Here is a 19,008-nt window from a genome sequence, read left to right as displayed (position 1 = left end):
CACCTTAATAAGAAAGCTAAGACCTACACGGGAAGGTTCAAAACAGCAGCCGCCCCCATGTTTAAAGGTATGACCCTTAATATACCTATTTGTTTTATTAGATTGGTATCTAAGGAGAATCATCTCAATTTCTGCCCAGTAAAGATAAGATAATTGGCTTAATAAAGTCTAAATACTATTGTCTCCTGCTCACATTTGACCTTCCCATGCCTTGTTGATCCCATTAATTTTGGCATTGTGTATTTTGAATATAACTCTGTGAGAGATAATTAAAGGTAAAACGAGGGATTAAACACAAACTGAAATTTGAATTTCTTACTTACAGCCAAGATGGCATCGACTCAGTCATGTGTGTGCATGTATGTATATCTACAGCTTACATAATTGAGCAGCTCCTTTTGGCTTGACGTGAATGGCTGCAACGCATTGCATGCTCGCATTCACCCACTGTAGTCTCCACATACTGTAAGTAAAAAGGAAATTTTGATCTAAGGCTTTCACCCCCCCCACACACACCTACCCTTGGGTTCTGCCTCCCCTAGTCTCAATCCTCTCCTTTTTTTTGATCAGTGGCTTGAAAGAGTCGAGCATGTGCGAGTGCTCAGGTACCTGGGGTATGCCAAGGTGCTAATTAGTTCGGCAGGATAATTGATGTGTAGATTACACCGTTGAACAAATGCTCCGACTTGTTTGTTCTTCGCACTTCTCAGCCATCGTGCGAGGGAGAGGGGGAAAAAAGGCCTCCTCTCTTGCACCTCCCACCCCCCCTTTTACCTCAGCCCTAATGAACAATTTACCTGGCTTGTAAAGGAGGTGGTTAAGCCTGCCAAGGAAGAGGGAAAACAAAGAGGGGGTTGCGCTGGAGTTCATTTCCCACAGGTGGAACGACTGTCTCCTGTGCTTCAAGACGTGCCTCTATTCCCTGGTGTGAGTGCAGCTGGCTGTGGAAGAACAGTAGGTGTATATACGCTTTGCAAAACCCTGAAGGAGAGGATGGCGAGCATACATAATTCCAAAAGGGAAACAATTTTCAAAATGAAAGAGCATGCCATTAACAGCGCCGGTAGGCTTCCATTGTTCTGCCCCCCACCTCCCTCTCCTATAATGCTATTTCCTCCATCTTTTGTCTTTGGGACGCTATTATTAGCCGAGCACGCACGTGAATAACCTCCCCCTCCCACCCGCGTCCGTTCAATAGGGTTTGAATTTGCTCATTAACGGCTAAGAATCCGCAAACACATTCGCCGAAGCTTTTGCTACTGCTAATAAACTAATCATGCCCCCTCGTCTAATTGGGAAATAGAATGAGGGGTGGAATGAGAGCTTCGCCCGAGGATTTTAGGAGCTGGGTTTCTATCGCGCTGGCAAAGAAGTGGAAGTGAAGCCCATTAGCGGGACAGATGTAGAGGCAAAAGGTGAACGTCTGAGGCGGCGGCTCCTCGCAACACTGCGGGACCGGCCGTAATCTGTCACCCACACTAGTTTACAAGTTAAACACATTATTGTGCTTATTGAGTCTCATTTCTGGGATGCATAGTGCTGGCTGCTCTTTTTCTCTCCCTCGTGGAGCACTTACAAACCTGCCAGGCCACTGTCATTGCAAGCAGGCTATTACCATTTCTCCCAGCAGTCCTGATTAGTCAGGCAGGGCAGGGCGGAAAGAGTAGAATAAGAGAGAGATATGGGGAACTACGCCAAAACAAAAAGTCTTACACTCATTGTTTCTTCGGACTTCCCTCACATCCCTCGGAAACCTCATCTCAGCGGCTCGAGAAGCTCCCTTATGGCCTCACAGGTCTCCAATTTCCACAGCTCCCGGAAATCATATCATTACTATTTTCCCGTGTAAGGGGCAAATCATTTGCACAGTGCAAATGAAAGGAAATGCATTCTGCGAAATGTCCAACACCGCTGTTAACTCTGTGTTTACCGATGAAGCAAAGCCCCACCAGGACATAGTTCAGCCATGACAAATGCACTCAATACAACCTCCCTCAAGAAGATCACTTTATTCTCTTGTTATTGTGTTAGTGGCCTTAGGCACCTCCAGTCTGCTATGTCGGTGTGATAAGGGAAACGAAAAAAAAAGATGAGTTCTCCTTTTTAGATCAACCCTGAACTCCCTGGGACAGATTACCGTGTCATTGAAAACCCGGGGCGGCATGTTTGGACTACACCGGATTGGGAGTCTTGCTGACTAACTGGCAGTTTCCGTCGTTCAACCTGATAACTCTCCTCCAATATCCCTCACCCCAGCCCAGCCAGCCAGCCAGCAAGGCAGGCAGGCACTGTTTTTTTTTTTGTTTTTCCTCCCTGCCTTTTTCCTGTCGCCATCTCGGTATTTAATCTAACACCGGCAGGCGGCAAGACGGGTTTACTTTTCCCCCCTCAAAGACAGCTTTGCGAGGTGGAGAAGGCAAAAGTGGGAGGAGAGAGCTGAGCACTCAGGCGGGGAGGGACAGCAGAGTCGAGGCAAGGCACAGGAAACCTGGGCCAAGCGTCACTTTTAACAAAAGCCTTTCATCTTTCTCTCCGCTTTCCCCCAAGACAGTGCACTTCCAGCAGTGGGATCCTTTTAAGTACATACCTGATAAGGAAACTTTTTTTCTTCCCCTTCGAGAGTGAATAAAGGAAAGTGTCCCCCTCCCACACACACACACACACACAAACACACACACACACACCCCCCAGAGTGGTTAAAACCCTCTCATCGCTTTGAACGTCAGATACTGTCCCTTTTATCCCCGCCAAACGGGTTTTCTATGGCTATTAACTCATTCAAAACAGGTAATTACAGCGGGCAAACAGAGACGCCGCGCATCAGAGTGAGCTGCTCGTGGCACACTCCACCTTTGCAATCAAACCAGGCGACGTCTCAGCCGGCGAGTTAACGGGACAGAGGTAGTCGCGGATCCATTTGCGGATAACTGCACCTAATCCATTTTAGTCAGGAGTCACTGTGGCAGGGCTGTGTGCGCGCCGGGGGAGGACCCATGGGATGTATCTGATGGAGAGGTCATAAATCACAGAGAAGAAGTTAAAAAAGTGGAGCTCCCACAGAGGGAGAGAGGTAGAAGACTGGGGGGGGGGGGGGGGGGGGGGAGGTGCCCCTCAAGAGGAAAACAACTGAGGCTATCATCGCTTCAGTTAAAATATCAGCAACCTCAGGGCAGCAAGGGTGGGACTGCTAAACAATGCCCTCTTCCCTGTGGTCGGAGAAGAGAAGGATTCATGCAGAACCTCGGCTGGGTGGTTGTTATTGTGGGACTATTCCCTCAAGAGCAGTTAACATAGCATTCACCAGTTGGTGGACATTTTTATCCAAAGTGCCTCTGCAACATACATTTTTAGCATGGGCAATCCCAGGGGGAGCTCGACTGCTGGCCTGGCAGTGTTACCAACTTTCCCATGGGAGATTGAACCTTTAACCCTGGCAGAGTTAGCGCTTAGGTTCCGCCTAGATCCAGCCATTAGCCTTTCGGAAAAAAACGCTGTCTCACATTCCCAAAAAGTAACCGGGTCGCATGAGAGATGACAGTGAAACGAGGGGGAAGAGAAATGGCCGAGAAGGGAGAAAATAACCCAATCCAGGAGCCAAGTAATCCTTTTTCACCTATCTTCTCATCTGTACAGGAAGTAAATGGCGCCCCGGGGGAGCACTCACTCTTTCCTTCCTTGTCTCCTTTTTTTTTTCCAGCACTGTTTGTTGTTTCAGGTAATGAAAACAGAGCAGCTGACAGAGACGTTTTCATGTTGTTTTCGTGACCCGGACGACATGCCAGAGCCTCCCGCAACGCTTGTTCAACCCAGAGGTGAGGTTTGACAAGATCCTTAAACATTCTCCCCCTCTTGTCTTCTCCCTCCCTCCCTCCACTTAAATTTTGAGGCGAGCTGTTGCGTAAGAAACTCTCTGTATCTATGGTAATGGGCAGCTAATTGATCCCATAGGGTTTCGCTGGCATGGGAAGAACTTATTTACTCTTGCGACAGACGGGTATTTCAAGCTCAGACTTTTTTCTCCCTCCTCTCAAGCATCCCCTTAATGTGACTATAACTCTCAAATTCTCTTATCAGTACAGGGCATGGTAAGGTAAAAAAAGGGGCCAATGTCTACACGTTTTCCCATTTGAGAAGCATGTGTTTCTGGGGTGACAACCAGCCGCCCATTGCATTGCAGAGAGGAACCAATCAGCCTTTAACACCTTGACTCTTCTCTCTAAATGTGGCCGCCGCCGCTGAGCTGTATCGCCCGCCTCAATGTCAGTACTACAAATTGGCTTCCAACAGGAATCCAAGGTGCCAAAGAGCCATTAGATGGACAAAAGCTTGAAGTCTACCCAGGGATTAATGTGTCAAAATCCTTAGCCTGTGTAAGACGCTAGATTCAACCCTCTTCATTAGGACCTGCTTTAGAAGAAGTCAGATTTCCCCTCGGTTCACCTCAGCATGAATTCTTCTTCTCGCGAGGAGGAACTGATCTTTTTCTTACACGCATTCAAATGCTTGAGGCTCTAACTAAGTTTTGTACATCTCAAGACACTGATCTTGTTTCCATGAAGAAGTGTGAGGTACAACAACCCTTATATATGTGGCTCATCAAACATTTGAATACGTTTATTGGGTGGGGTTTATATTGTTTTTCAATCCTTGCTACCAAGGCCCAACATTTTGTTGATTTTCACTCTACAATAGAAAATACTGATGTGTTCCATTACTAGAGTCTGAGCTGACACTCAGAAAAGCTGCTGGTATAACAGTGAATGCATCATCGCGATGAAAAGCACCAATGAAACACCTGCACAACTGCGCAACAACAGGGCCGATTGTCAGCGGAGCCCATCTCCAATTAAACAAAGTCGTAATCTGCCCCTGACAGAGTGGATTAGGTTTTGTCCTGGTGGGCTTCACGTAGGATGGGGGGAGGAAGAGGAGAGAGGGGGTTAACCATGGCTGGCAACTTCATTTCCTGTGAATATGCCCTTGTCCTCCCGTGGAGTTACCTGACTCAGCGCAGTCAGTCGGCCGGGTGGCTGACTTGCCGCTCACCCGGCTGACTTGCCGTCTGCTTGTAGGAACCAAATCCTGTCCAAGATAACAGCTAATCATTTGTCACCCCGAGAAGCAATTCCCTCCAATCACCCGGGAAGAGAGCGCCACTTTATTCCGCGGTGCTGTCAGGATGGCAAGAAATTACATTCGGCCGCGCGTCTCCTCCTCAACTCCCCCACCCCCAAATCTCTCCTGAGCCCCGTTTGGAACAACAGCACAACAGCTGACATGACAGGAAATGACTTTGTCTTTCCGACCCCAGACACAGACATACACATGCAACTACATATTTCTATTGCAATACCTGTGAGGATGTTCCTTAAGAGCATTGTTTTCCTCAACTCTAACCAAAGGCCACGTTTTAACCCTTAACTGGAGCCGTAACAGCTGGAATGTTCAGGAGAATCTTTTTTTTTTTTTTTTATCACTGTGAGACACATGTGGTCCAGAAATACAAGAACACATAATCACACAGAAGCTTTGGGAAACTGTGGGAAACACATGCTGGTAAATACACACATGCAGGCCTACATAACACACACACACACACACACACTCTCTCTCTCTCTAATGCTGTAGCCTGCCCATGCAGCTGTTTCCTTTTGGGATTATTCCTTAAGTTCTTACACTGTGACACTTTCTCTGCTTACTCCATTAAACAATCATCTGGATGGAGCGGCACCCAACTGCCGCTGGACTGAAAAGTTTCAACTTCTGCAAACGAAAACTTCCTCGATGATGGGAACAATTTGCAAAGACATTCAGCTATTGTCCGGCAGAGTTTACATAACTGGGATAGACCACACAACTCGGTTGGCGACACTGAAGAGTAAACCAGATAAGTCTGTGCAGCACACGGCCTCATTTTGACACATTTTCTTTGGCACAGCAAGCTTCTGTTGAACTTTGTGTTGGCTTCCAGAAAACATGACATTTGCCTTTGTATTTGTTTTTGATCAAAGGTGAACAGAAACCCGAGATTTTGGAAACTCAATAAACTCATTTGCAAATGTGCACAAAAAAGCCACATAGGACAGTACATTAACCTGGCAGATACCTTTGGTCAAACCAATCACGGTTGAGGTCAAGTCCATACATATAGCATTTAAAAAGATATATAAGACACATGGAATTCCTGTTCAATATCTTTTCAAACTTAAAGAAATGATGGGGGGCCTTTAGTCCTACAGTAACAAAGCTCAGCGAAATGTTGCTCGGTGCACTAATGTCACTAGAGCTGAATGAAGGCAAAGCAAAGTGCTGGCGGTTCACAAGGTTTCATATTTTGAGGTAGCAAACTGACTGGCTCTGGGACGGCTGCCCACACCGCATTGGCCATACTTAATTACATTATGCACGGCGCGGGGATATTCATAGCATACATGAGCAGCAAATTAAAAAGAAAAAAGAGACAATATTGCCAGTGTGGAAAAGGACCTCTGACATTGAACGAATCTGGTGATGTATTTAAAAAGGCGCCGTCCTATTAGATTAACAATGCTAAATTAACTTCAATTCACAGAGAGGCAAAGTAGTGCAACCTGAGAGGAGATCAATGCGACCGTGGCGTTTGGAAGACACTAGCTCATTGATGGCATAATGCAAAGTCTGTGTGTTGAAGATAAGAGTGCCGTTCAGTAGGCCCTAGGCCCAACGCTGTGTGTGTGTGTGTGCAGATGTGTCAGAGAGTGGGGGGAGGATGTATGTTTGTACACAGATTTATAAATACGTATATATATGTGTGTGTGTGTGTGTGTGTGTGTGTGTGTGTGTATGAGTGTATTAGTGTTAGTGTGCAAGACAAATGAGAAAAGTGCTTGACAGTGCGAAGCGACTTATCTCTCATTATGGGGAACAGTGGATGAATAAGGCGGTCGATAGAAGACAGAAACAATTAGAGAAAAACCATCCAGGACTGAGTGTAGTTTGTCGAGGTGCAGTTTTTTTTGTGTGTGTGTGTGCATGTGTGATAGCCATGGAGAGGAGTGAAAACCTGGTTACAGGTTATATCAAACATACGAGCTGCAAACGATTGCCTAAGCTCTGACTTTGAAGAAGAAATGTGGAAAATTGATCGTGCCCACACGCACTTTCTTTTTTTTTCAATTTAAGGTGGTATTTGGAAAATGCTTTATCAATAAATGGATGCAGCAATCATGGAAGGAGAAGAAGAAGAGGAGGCGTGATGGCAGAAAAATGACCACCTCTTAGTTTTTTTTTCCTCCCTCTCTTTTGCACCAGCGCAAAAACCAAAAGAGACATCGGATTTTTCTCAGGTTTAAACTGAATAATGTATGCATACTTTAACTTGGGCATGATGAAGCAATTTTGGCCATTTTCAACCTGCGAGAGCAGGGGTGGGCTTCACTTCCTGCACGTTTGAATAATTCAGACGACCAGGTGGAAAGTCTGAGAATACTTGCTGCTATATTTTTTTTCCTTTTTTTCCCCCTGAAAAGTAAAAGAGCTGGGTTCTTATTCAAAATGTCTCCATGATAGAGACAATGAGTGGAACTTGAGTGCAAAGATAAGGGGCTGGAGGGATGTTGTGTTACATTACTAATGTATATGGGTTGTCCGGATGATGCATCCATTCTGACAGCAATTTGAAATGGAAATTTAAGGCGGGTTTTTAATGCATCTCATGAATTAAAAGGTCTTAAGGTCCGTGTCCCTAAACCACAGTAAATAGGCAATAACCTGACCTTTTCTCCTCCGCTTGCATGTTTTCACCTACAACTGAACATTCAGGTTCAGTCGGCCGTTGCACTCTTTGCACGTCACTCTGGATGAGAGCGTCAGCTAAATGGCTAAAATGTAAATGTAAAATGACAGGCCCTGGAGATCTCCCTGCCCTGGATATGCGTGCGTGTGTGTGTGTGTGTGTGTGTGTGTGTGTGTGTGTGTGTGTGTGTGTGTGTGTGTGTGTGTGAGTGTGAGTGTGAGTGTTTTCCACGGCATTCAGGTTTGCCCTTGATGAAAGAGAAAAGAAAAAAGGAAAATATATTTGTGCCGAAGAGGAGAAAAATGAATAGAGGGATTTGGCATCACAAAAGTGTGTCTGACAGGTTGAAGGGCTGGAACCGTGAGCAAACGGACACCTTGGTGGGTTTTCCCGAAGTGGCGGCTCTCTCGAGCAGATATGAAAGGGGAATATGTGATATTAGGAACATTGAAGGGTTGAACACAGGTTGTCCAGCATTTGCAGAAATGTTCCTCTACCTCACAAACCCTCACGGAAGATATATATATTTTTTAAATTATGTAATGGTATGGCAATGATTTAAGAAGTTAACACATGAAAATGAGTATGTGCTCAAAATGACGGCAGTAGGTGACCATTTAACTGCTTGTAGCCTGTGTATTTTAGAGAAATAACATGTATTTATTGAGTCCCACCTTCTCGCTGCTTCTTGCTGACACTTAAATTTCCCTCTGGAATAAATAGACCCTGTATCTCGCAGAGGCCCTGCTGTTTTAACAAACAACCATGCTGAGCTCTCTGAGAAAAAAAAAACAACAACCCAGGTACTAGTCCCTGCAGAACCTTCAAACTACATCAAATCAATGTAGTAAAATAAAGCAAAATGCATAATAATGTGTTGGCTCTCCGGTGGGATTGCAGAGCGCGGAGCGAGGAGGATAAAGAAGAAAAGGTTTCCCGGGCCTGGCAACGCTGCTGGTTTTTCTCGTCTTCCTCTCAAACTCCAAACACCCCACGCTGCTCGCTGCTCTCGCTGCCCTCGCTGCCCTGGGTGGCCAAACAAAGAGGAGGATGTTTGTCAGAAAAGTAACGAAAATCAATAAAAGCGAGACCCCACCACCAACCACCTGGGCAAAGGCTCAGAGTGCTCATGCACGCTCTTAGGAGTGCAGCTCCTTTTTCCCTCATAGGTTGCTTCCTTCCTACGCTAGCCTGAGCCGAGAGGAGGAGGCTGGGAGGGCCACGCAGGAGGCCTGGGGAGCAGCTGGGCCCCTCCCGCAGTTTTGCCCGTGGGCCGGCTGCGTTGCTCCAGTGTCGGGGCAGGAGGGCAACAAGGCCGCATCGCAGTTGGACAACATTACCACCGACGCTACTACCTACAGTTGGATTTCAGGCACTTACAGTTGTGATTCCAAAAATCTTTGTTGCAAGGCGTTGGATGCCGCGGGTGTCTTCAGCGATTACTAAGAGCGGTGTGAAATCCATTCTACAAATACAAAGTGGGTGATTTGATGGAGAGTTTGAGAAGGCTAACTCAAATATCAAAATACCCAAACTAATGCTTCAATGGATACTTTTTTATTCTTTGCAGGTGGCTTGTTTGCTGAATGGGATTGTGCGCAATTTGGATTCTAAGGCTACTTATACCATTCTGACCCTGGAGTCTCCAAGCAGCTGATTTCACTTGTCAATCGTAAGGAGAAACCTCCACTTTGATATTCTGTTGAAAGGAAAAACCAGCCGGAGCCAAACATCAGTTCACCATAAAATAAGAGCTTTGAATCTTTGCTTAGGAGTGGTTTGCGCTTTTCCCTCCTCTGGCTCTAATTTGGACTTTTATTTCTTCGCGGAGCCTGCGTGTAATGCACATTGTTAATTAAAGGAGACGTGTCTTTTAGTCAGAAAATCCTGTGCCACAAGCCATTGCAGCCTATTCCTCTCTGACATCATTCATGATGGATAACGACATCAGCTGAAGGACTAAAATAAAAATATGACTCAATGCTCCCTCCTTCTCTCTCTCTCTCTCGCTCTCGCTCTGACACACTGTTCTGGCAGCATATGGCAAAACAACATAAAACCCCCTAATGCACTCCAACTGTGGCTCGCCCAGCAAGGCTGCTGCACCCTGTAAAGAGAGAGCACTTGTTTCCTCCCACACAACACAAGGGCAACTTAATCTCAATTACACCCAGAGGTGAACGCACGTTTCCCTTCCCCTACCTGAGTGATTGGGGAACAACAGTGAGCTGAACTCTTGAGAGCAGCGCTGTTCCGCTCTCCTCGACTCCACTTACCCCGGTGAGAGGAAAGAGTGCTGTGGTTGAGGTCAGCAGAAACGGCGGCTGAAGCCATGCGGTTCATTCCTGCCTCGCAATCGGTATTAGAGGCGTCTTAAAGCAAGGGCTTTTGTGACCGGGGAGTGTTTTCACTCCTTATTTTTTTTTCTTTTCACCGGTTTTGGCTCTGGCTGAGCAGTGCCAGCGTTGAGCGAATCCCTCGGACAGTGGTGTGTTACAGCGGAGGCCCGCCCACGCCGAGACCTCATCACGACTGGCTGCTACAGGGGTCACAGCGGCTGCCCTCGACCTCGCCGCAGCGTTGGTAGGTAGCTGTAACGATGTAGGTGGAGGTTACGCTGGAGACTTTGACGCGATACTTTCCTGGCTCTTCCCTGAGCAGAGGAAGTCAGAGGATGTGGTGGTGTATCTGCTGTGGGTTTTAGCAATTTCCCTATACCTGATATTGGCATTGGCAAATTTGTATTTTCAACCGTTCCATTGCTTTTTGCACTTTTAACCTCGCAGGAAATGTTTCTTAAGCCCGTGGAGTTTTTCCTGGTTTCATTCCATATTATTAAAGAGGAGCTGCCCTTTACTGCCATCGACACGTTTTACAGGGGGAACCGAGTGCCTTGCTCAAGGATGGTGGTCTCAAAACAATCTCCGAAATGTAAGACAGCGGAGAAAATTACGTCTTAAGCTTGCAATTTTGGTCTGAGTGACGGAAGACACACAAATTCACGAGTTCGGACGACTGTGATAAGGTACCATCAAGTCACTTTGTAATGTACCCACTTTTTTTGTCATGCCAACTTGTCCCACTTGTGAAATCTGTACTCATTAAACCCTCCGCACCTCCCACCAGCAACCGCTAAAGAGAGGGGGAAAAAAATTAGCACACTGCCTAATTGCAGCCCCCCCCTCACTGTTACCTGCCTCCCCTCTCACTCAAGGGGAGGCGAGGTGGAGTGTGTGCGTGTGTGTGTGTGTGTGTGTGTGTGTGTTAGGGGGTGGTGGTGTTGGTTTGAGGACAAGGACAGGCATGTGTGTTTGTATTTTTAAATAAACATGACCCTTGTGGTTTCTCCCAAGGCGAGACATGAAAAAAAAGGGATGCCTAAGTGCGAGAGAAAGGGAAGGACTCTCAACAACAAAGGTACCTTCGCCTGAGCAAAAAAAGAGAGAAGAGGAGTTATCACAAAGAGGTTGGAGGGATGAGGGTGGTGGTAGCGAGGGGGGTGGGGAGGGGACTCACGGTGAAGTGCCATTCACCGCCACTTAGACCTGCACTCTCTGCGAAGACCAAAAACAGCGGGGAGTTAATATGATGCTCAGTAGATTAGAAATTAAGAAATGAAAAGCCCCGTGCGTGCCTCACTGTATTCAGTGATATGCTGCTGCAGCTGCCTGGTTTATGTAAATGCCGCCTGTATCTGTATGAACTAAAGAAACTTGACCTGCACATGGAGCTGAGAGCACAGTGTGCCCAGAGATAAGAGTGTATCAGACCAAATAACAATGAGAGTTCAACAGGTAAAGGTTCAGGCTCCAGAAATCAAAAACTTTCTTTCCCTTCACTGATAAGTTCACCATCCTTATCTTGTTTCAGGGACATTTCCTTTTTTTTTAAACATCTGTCAGTCTCAATTACAAAAAGTGATGTCATTTCGAAAGTAGGCAATGTGTGAATGTCTCCTTTAAACCAGAATAGAGCCATGTCTAGTTACTTTGTCAGTACAAAAGAAACTTTTCCTCACAATCAATGAGTTGGGGACCGAGGACAGTTTTTGCATGTGCATTTGCGCTAATTTGCTATGTTTAAAAGCGCCATTCATTTGATTAAATGTAAAGCAGTGATTCACAGGCGGAGGAGGCAGGAGGAGACGGGAGGGGGGGGGGGGGGGGGGGGGGGGGGGGGGGGGGGGGTTCACTTTGTAAAGCCTCCATTGAAATCTTCCAATAAGAGATCATGACATAGCTCATAAATATACTCAACCTTATAAATATTTGAGCTTGGCTACTCCCCTTGCCTAATGTGCTGTACAGGCCCTAATTAAGCCAGTATCTGATAGATGCCACTGCATAATGATGTGCGGGTGTCTAGTGGCGGGGACGGGAGGCGGGAGGAGCGGCGGCGGTGGCTGGGGACAGAAGTATCATCCGAACCACTCGCTTTGTAATAATGATAGCAATGTTAATGATGGCACTGCTACTTCAATTAAAACTACTTAGCTACTACAGCTGCTGCCGCCGAGCTGACCCTGACTGAGCTGGTGAGAGCTGGAGAGCTGAGCCCGCCCCTCTTCCACTGTGAAGATCCTCAGGTATCAAATCGTCTGTGTGCAGTACAGTTTTCTTATAGTCTCATTCGCTAACAACAAGTGGGAGGGAAATCTGCTTGTTTTCAAAAGCACCAAACAAAATGTAGAGTCAGTATCTTGAAAGAAAAACATTCATGGCAACATGAGTTGATTTGCAAAACAGGAGAACATCTATTTTTTTTTTTTTTAAAGGAAATGTCATTTCTAGAATTAGGTTTGTTTTCAAAAATTAAAGATTTTCTGGAAATGAATGAAAAAAAGACAGTTTATGGACTTTATAGGGTTTCAAATCAACTAATCAGAGCAATGTGTTCAGATTGCATTGCTCTCCAGAGTTTTATGTGATTAGATTTTACCTTAATTTTTTTAAATTCAGCGCTGCTAATTTTGCAGAAATGAGCATCCGAATGAGGTACAATCCACATTAGAATTAAAAAAATGACATATTTAATTCTGCTTATGTGATTTGTTTTGGAGACGGGTTGAAATTAAATCCCAACGGGCGGATTTTTTTTTTACCCATTTTAGGAAAATTAGAGCTCCGGGGCTCAATAATAGACACAGATGACTCAACACTGTTTGTAGTGCTCTCTCTGTCTCTCTCTCGGTGGTACACACACACACAAACGCGCACACACATCAGCCCCTATCTCCATGAGATAGACCAGGCATTGATTTACACGTCTCGGTTTCACTCCCTCCTCTTTCTCTCTCTCTCTTTCTCCCCTCGATTACAGCGATCTACCTTCTCCTGCCGTCAATTCCCGCGAAGGGACAGCATTATTCCACTGCACCTATTTGTAAATTTCCTGCTAAATTTCACAGCAGCGAATAGTAGCTGGAGTTTTTCTGCTGATGAGGTCCATTCGCCACGCAGGACTTGCTTTGCCAAGCACTATTTGAGCTGTGATTCACTCAGTAACGTGCACTCCTGGTCCCTGATTCAACCCGGGCGACACAAAGAGGAAATTTCTCACTCTTGACCCAATGTTCCTCCAGTAAATTATTCTAATAAAAGGGTGATAAAAGGTTATGAATACAATATATGCGAGCGATTTAAACTGAGATGCATGGCTTTTTATTTCACGTGGTGAAAGCTCCTAACAATCAAAATAAAGAGAGGAAACCTGGCCTAGTTTTTGCACACGAGGTCTTGAGACTGTTAAGAAGAAAATAGATGCAGAAAAAAAGTTTCAATCTTTACTATGCTCCTGGGAGCAGCCTAATCTGAGCCCAGCTGATTCTTCTGAGCTTCCCTTAATTTAAAGAGTGGCGTCATAACCTTGCGAAGACCGGAGACTGACTTCTCGCCTTGAGTTCAAAATGTTAAACCATTGTCTGCTGAACTTCTGCCGCTGAATTTAACCATTGGAGAGAGAGAGAGAGAGAGAGAAGCGCGCAGAGCGAACCGGGACCTCAAAACGTCATGACTCAATTATTCTGCCATTTGATTCATGTGCTAACCAGATGATCAATGCAGATTAATTATGTAAAAGTCGTTCTGGCCGCATGCCATGTGAAGTCGAGGGTAAAAAAAGAAAAAAACTGAAAAAGAATAGAGGCTATAGACTCTTGGCTTGAATATGGGGGGGTAAAAGCCACGAGAGCCACGGACTTGCTCAGGTACTCTGGACTTATTCAATTACTGCGCCGCAAAGCTGCACTGGAAGCATCATTTCTGGGTTTAGCCTCCTCCATTTACACACACACACACACACACACACACACACACACACACACGCTCCCACTCCACTGACCTGGCTTGCTTCTGACAAGCTCTTATTACTGAGCAAACACGCCTGCCAAGTAGCCATGAAGCAGAGCCTAATGAGCACATTATTGTATTTACCTTAGATAAGGTGAGCTACATGAGGCGATAAGAGCCAGATAACGGCATGTTTGAATAGTGGATGTATACATACGGGGGAGGGGGGGGGGGTTCTTTTGGAATTTTTCAGTCGTAACCAACACATGGGAGCTGGTTGAACAAGGAATGCGACACCAGTGGATCAGACGGGAATGCTTACAGTCCCGGCCACAAATCAGAGAGACTCTGATAGGAATCTGGGTAAAATGAAGCATCAGTAATGAGAGGAAGGGTCAGTGGGCAGGGTTTTGAATCGCCCTCCTGCTATTCTAATTGCCAAATGATATTTCCAGCGAGGGCGATGTAGCAACCGGGATGGGGGGCAGGGTGGCGATCAGGCACTGTGGCAGGAAGTGACTTGGTGTTCTGACGCTGGGGGTAAAAAGGTCATTTTACTTCAGCTGGCCTGCCGCATCCTTCCCTGGAGATCTCAAATTTATCACCTATTGACCACGGTTCACGGCAAGGTCATAAATCCACGCTCAAGCCTCCGCGCAGACGGCTCCCTCAAAGCTCTGTCCGCTCGATAATACGAACAGGATACGGGCAGGGAACAAGTATAAAGCCCCGGACTCGGTCTCGTGTGAAAAGGTATCCACCGCTGTCAATGCTGTGCGTTCGCAGCTTTCTGATTCAGAGTTTCTTGTCCCCCGGTGGCACCTATAGTGTGCCAGATGTGTGTCACCCCCGACTCCCATCCTCCTGCATGTGACCTGAGATGGGCCCAGGGCAGAATTCTGGGTAATTTCTCGCTCACATCCTACACCGTCGATCGCGGCGCCTTTTTGAGGTGAGAGAAAGTGACAGCGCCGACTCTCCAGGGCAGAGCTTCCCAGTCGAGTGGATCAGCGGACTGAAAATCGCTTATGAATAGTCATTAGGCCTTCATTACAAAGCCCCTCACTACCCACTTCTTCCTGTGCAACCAAATGCCTCTTGTCATCTTCACAAGGTGTATCATTTAATTGCCAATTGATTTTTCTCCCCCCAGTATATGACAACATGTCACATAGGAAAATGGAGCCTCGGCCAGCCCTAGGCAGCCACATATTCTTGGCATCCTGAAAATGCCTCTGAATATTCCTCAAAAAGAGACAGGGATGCTTCAACCCAAAGAGAGCTTAAGCGCCTCGCACAATAATTAAACTCAATGCACGTGAAGACAGAAAAGACGAGAAGAAGAAAAAAACATTCTTTGAGCGACAACTGGCAATTGTTTCTTTGTGACCCATTTTCTGTTGCAGAGGCCACAGAGCTCTGAGAGCGTGCGTTCAGTTTAATATACAGGGTTGACAGCCCCCCCCCCCCAGCTCCTTTTTGAAATATCTGTATTTTTTCCACCCAACGTGCCTGTTTGCTGCTCCCAGTCACTGTCAGTGCCATTAGCAGGAGTGACACACCTTTTTTATCTAAGACTAAATGTAGGACAATTGTCCCTGATTGCAAAACAGTGAAACAAATGTGCCGGCAACATTTCAATGACAGACGTCCAATCAAATCCCTTCTGTAGATGGTTGGCGTTTCCTGTCAGCCAGCCTGCCTCGCAACCCCTCAGGTCTGAGCCGGAAAACTAGGGAGCATTTGGTGTTAGAAAAAGGGAATGCGACTGGCAAGGCCATGTCACTTTCCCCCCCCCATGCTCATTCAGTGTTGTTGATTTTCCATTTCGTTCCCTAACAGCTGCCTGTTATGTTGGTGGTGGTTCGCCCCCCCCTCCCTGGCCCGTTGTAATGACATCCAAATCGGCGGGGTTATCTGTCAGGTGCACTTTTCGCCTCGGGTTTGACTGCATTGTGTCAGCCGGGGCGAAAAAAGCATTGCACGTCGCCTGTATTTACAGAGCAATTTCATCCCGCCTTGCATGCGTGGAGGATTGAGCTCGGAGTCTTGTCTAGCTTTCAAATGTGGCAAATCAGCACAGTCGCCCCCTTTGACACGAAATGCAGCGCGATTATCGAGTTGGTGCAGCCTTAATAGGCTGAATAATGAGGGAATTTCAGAAATGCCCAAGCGCCATTATACCCCAACAATAAGAGCTAGGAGTGAGTAAACCAGTGCGGGACAGAAGGTAGGCGTCAGGGATATAATGAGACTACTGTGTAAGTAATGTAGTCTCTATTGTATACCCATGTAAATGCCCATTTCTTCACATGCTGCAGCAACGACGGCATTAAGCCAGTCAGAGATTTTCTGGAAGAATGGCGCACAGTGGCTCTCTCTTTTCTACTTCACCCCTTCTCTCTGCCTCGTTTCTTTCTTTTCTCTCTCTTTTCTTTTTTTTTTCTCTCTGTCCTTGTCCCTGTGACAGCCAGTGACAGTGGCTGGCAGCCGCCTCGGCTTCTTGAAGGCAAACATTACAGCGAAAGATGAGCTGCAGGTGTGCCAGACTTGTAAACACGCGCTAATTACACATTTTTTCCAGCAGATGACAATGAGGTCACTGAAATAATTGCTGTTTTTTTTTTTTCCCCCCCCTTTTTGACTCCACACTGTAATCTGAGTGAGACCGAGACAGATGCTGCCTCGCTGCCGCGTCCCTCTGAGCACGCAGTTTATCCAAAATGATTTATCATCTACAAATTTAAAAACATTCATTGTTAAAAGAACACATTGTGCATGCTATGGCATTCTAATCCCTGGCTGTTGCACGTCAGAACAGTTTTTTACCCCCATGGTCCTTTTTGCACTGCGGCTATTTTAGACTCAAAGTCGTAAAAGCTTAATTTCAAGTTGATTTCTACAATTCGAAATAGCTTATTCTTACTACCTTGACATATTATTTCACTTTTTAAAGACAATACGAGTTCAAGCTGTCAATTAAAATGATTTGTTAACTAGGCCTTTTTTTTTGCGGTGTGATTCTGTTTTCTGATCCTGTTCTGTCACATCTTTAGTTTACATCTGTGGATGAAGACGGTAGGTGGTGGGGGGGCAAACAGTTTCTGCATGATCATGATTGCAATTAATTACATTGGCGGTTCATTCAATACTGTTTGTTCTCGTCTTTTGAAATATGAGTCGCGCAGGCAGTAAATTATGTCAGGTACCTCGCAAATCATGTCTTGGGCCGCTCGAGCTGGAAGATGGCGGGGGTGGTCTGTTTCAGGAAAAAACAATCTCTCTCCTGCATTGTCAGATGGGGGGGGGGTTGCCAGCGAATAGCCACATACATCAAAAGAACTGCCAAACAATTGTCTGTTTTTTATTAATAAGCTCTGAATATTGCTGCTGGACAAGGCCAGGAGAAGTGCCTGGCTTGCACTTTTTTTTTTCTGCAACACAATACAGGTGCAGAATTTAACAGCTCCGTGCTCGGCGGGTTTATTTTCCCGCAGCATAAAGAGGGTTGTAAAACGTCCTAATCTGTCAGGGCTGCACCGAGGCACCCATCTACTGCGACAGGAGATACAGGCCTTCGTCAGGACGTCTGCTCCTTTTCAAGCCGAGGTCACAAAAAAAGTCCAGGTGGATTGTGTTCCCGAGCCAAGTCCCCCACTTTAACTCCCTTAATGCAGTAGAAGACATGAATACAGATCTCCCTGAGCCTGCGAGGCCTGGCAAACCTCCACACTGAGGCCAGTGTGAACAAACTCCATGTTAATGAGTCAGCTCTGTCAGAAACTGACTCTTAAGAGATTCTTTTTCTTGAGAAGATGGGGGGGGAATAAAATCTGCTGGCGCCGTAAGAAAATGTCCACCTGTTTCCAACAGATAATAACGGCCTTTATCTTTGGAAAACAAGGAATGAGGCAGTATGACCACGGAAAATGAAAAAGGTTTTAGAAAACAGGCTGGTTTCTTTCCTTCTTTTCAGTCATGTGTTGGTAAATTAGTTCCTAGAGTTTTATTAACTGTTTTCACAGCAGGTGAACTTTAGGATTCAATAAAAGACACATTTAAATTTGCAGTTCATATAGAAATATATACAAGAATTGGAGAATGCAGGGATTGAATGTGGGTCAAATTGCTGTTTCATGGGATTTCTTCAGCAGACTATAACAAAAATCGGCCTGGGACACTGAATAGCTGGATTTAAACAGATATCCAACCCTTTCCATGCAGAAATATCCATCCGCAGCCTCGGTGCAAACAGATCAGTTTCAGCATTTGCCTCCTGAAAACCCACAAACCACCAGGGCTAACTTTCACAGGAGATAAACATTGTGGATCGGAATTGTGAGTTTCTATCTGAGGGGCCCCGATCGGCTGCACTTTGTTTAAGTATCTCTTTTCATTTGTCGGGTTAGGCTAATCCTTCGCTGTACTTTTTTTTTTTTTACAAGCTGTTAATATTGATTGCCACTGTGGACGAGAGAGGGGCGGCTCAATCTCAATAACGGCATTCCATTATGTGGCAGACGACAGCCGTGCCGAGTGTGCATCTTCCCATGCAGCTACGCATTTAGGGCATTATCAAATTGATAGTGACTCAAATTGATTTGGATAATGAAGGTCGCTGCACCTTGAAATATAATGGCCACTTATTGTAATTACCATCACAATTATCAAGGTCACTGCATCAAAAACAAAGGGGGGCTGACACTGTGACCACAGCAATGGAGCCACGTGTATTCAGCCCGATCACAGAGTGGTGATACTGTTGAATATCACAGTGGTTAATGCATATTAAAGTGAAGGGATGTTTGGAACCTCATTTTGTCAGACATCAAATGCTACTAATAAAATGACAACAGAGCACAAAATCCTTATTTCACTAAAGAAGACCACAAGACACCTACTCCTGTAAGATTTTTGACTTCAGCTGCCCTTCAGCCCCCCTCCAAC

At 45.9% G+C, this 19,008-nt stretch overlaps 1 protein-coding gene across 9 annotated transcripts in view; it reads right to left on the bottom strand.

The window, feature by feature from the left end:
* zeb2b (zinc finger E-box binding homeobox 2b) overlaps positions 1–19,008 on the bottom strand; it is a 112,089-nt gene that overhangs the window by 33,518 nt on the left and 59,563 nt on the right. Inside the window, exon 1 of one of the 9 annotated variants that reach the window (XM_035636768.2) lies at positions 2,851–2,872. The exons of 7 other annotated variants lie outside the window; for them this stretch is intronic. Coding sequence is in view for 1 of the 2 variants with exons in the window: in XM_035636750.2 (XP_035492643.1) it covers positions 798–870 (73 nt within the window). In the remaining variant the exon portion in view is untranslated. Of the gene's footprint in view, positions 1–797; positions 937–2,850; positions 2,873–19,008 lie in introns of those variants that run through there. One more of the 9 variants, XM_035636750.2, reaches the window with a different exon arrangement.

The sequence above is a fragment of the Scophthalmus maximus genome, chromosome 1 (genome assembly GCF_022379125.1).
Source record: "Scophthalmus maximus strain ysfricsl-2021 chromosome 1, ASM2237912v1, whole genome shotgun sequence".
NCBI classification, from domain to species: domain Eukaryota; kingdom Metazoa; phylum Chordata; class Actinopteri; order Pleuronectiformes; family Scophthalmidae; genus Scophthalmus; species Scophthalmus maximus.
The sequence above is the reverse complement of the archived record's forward strand: the minus strand, read 5'-3'. Positions and strand labels throughout refer to the sequence as shown.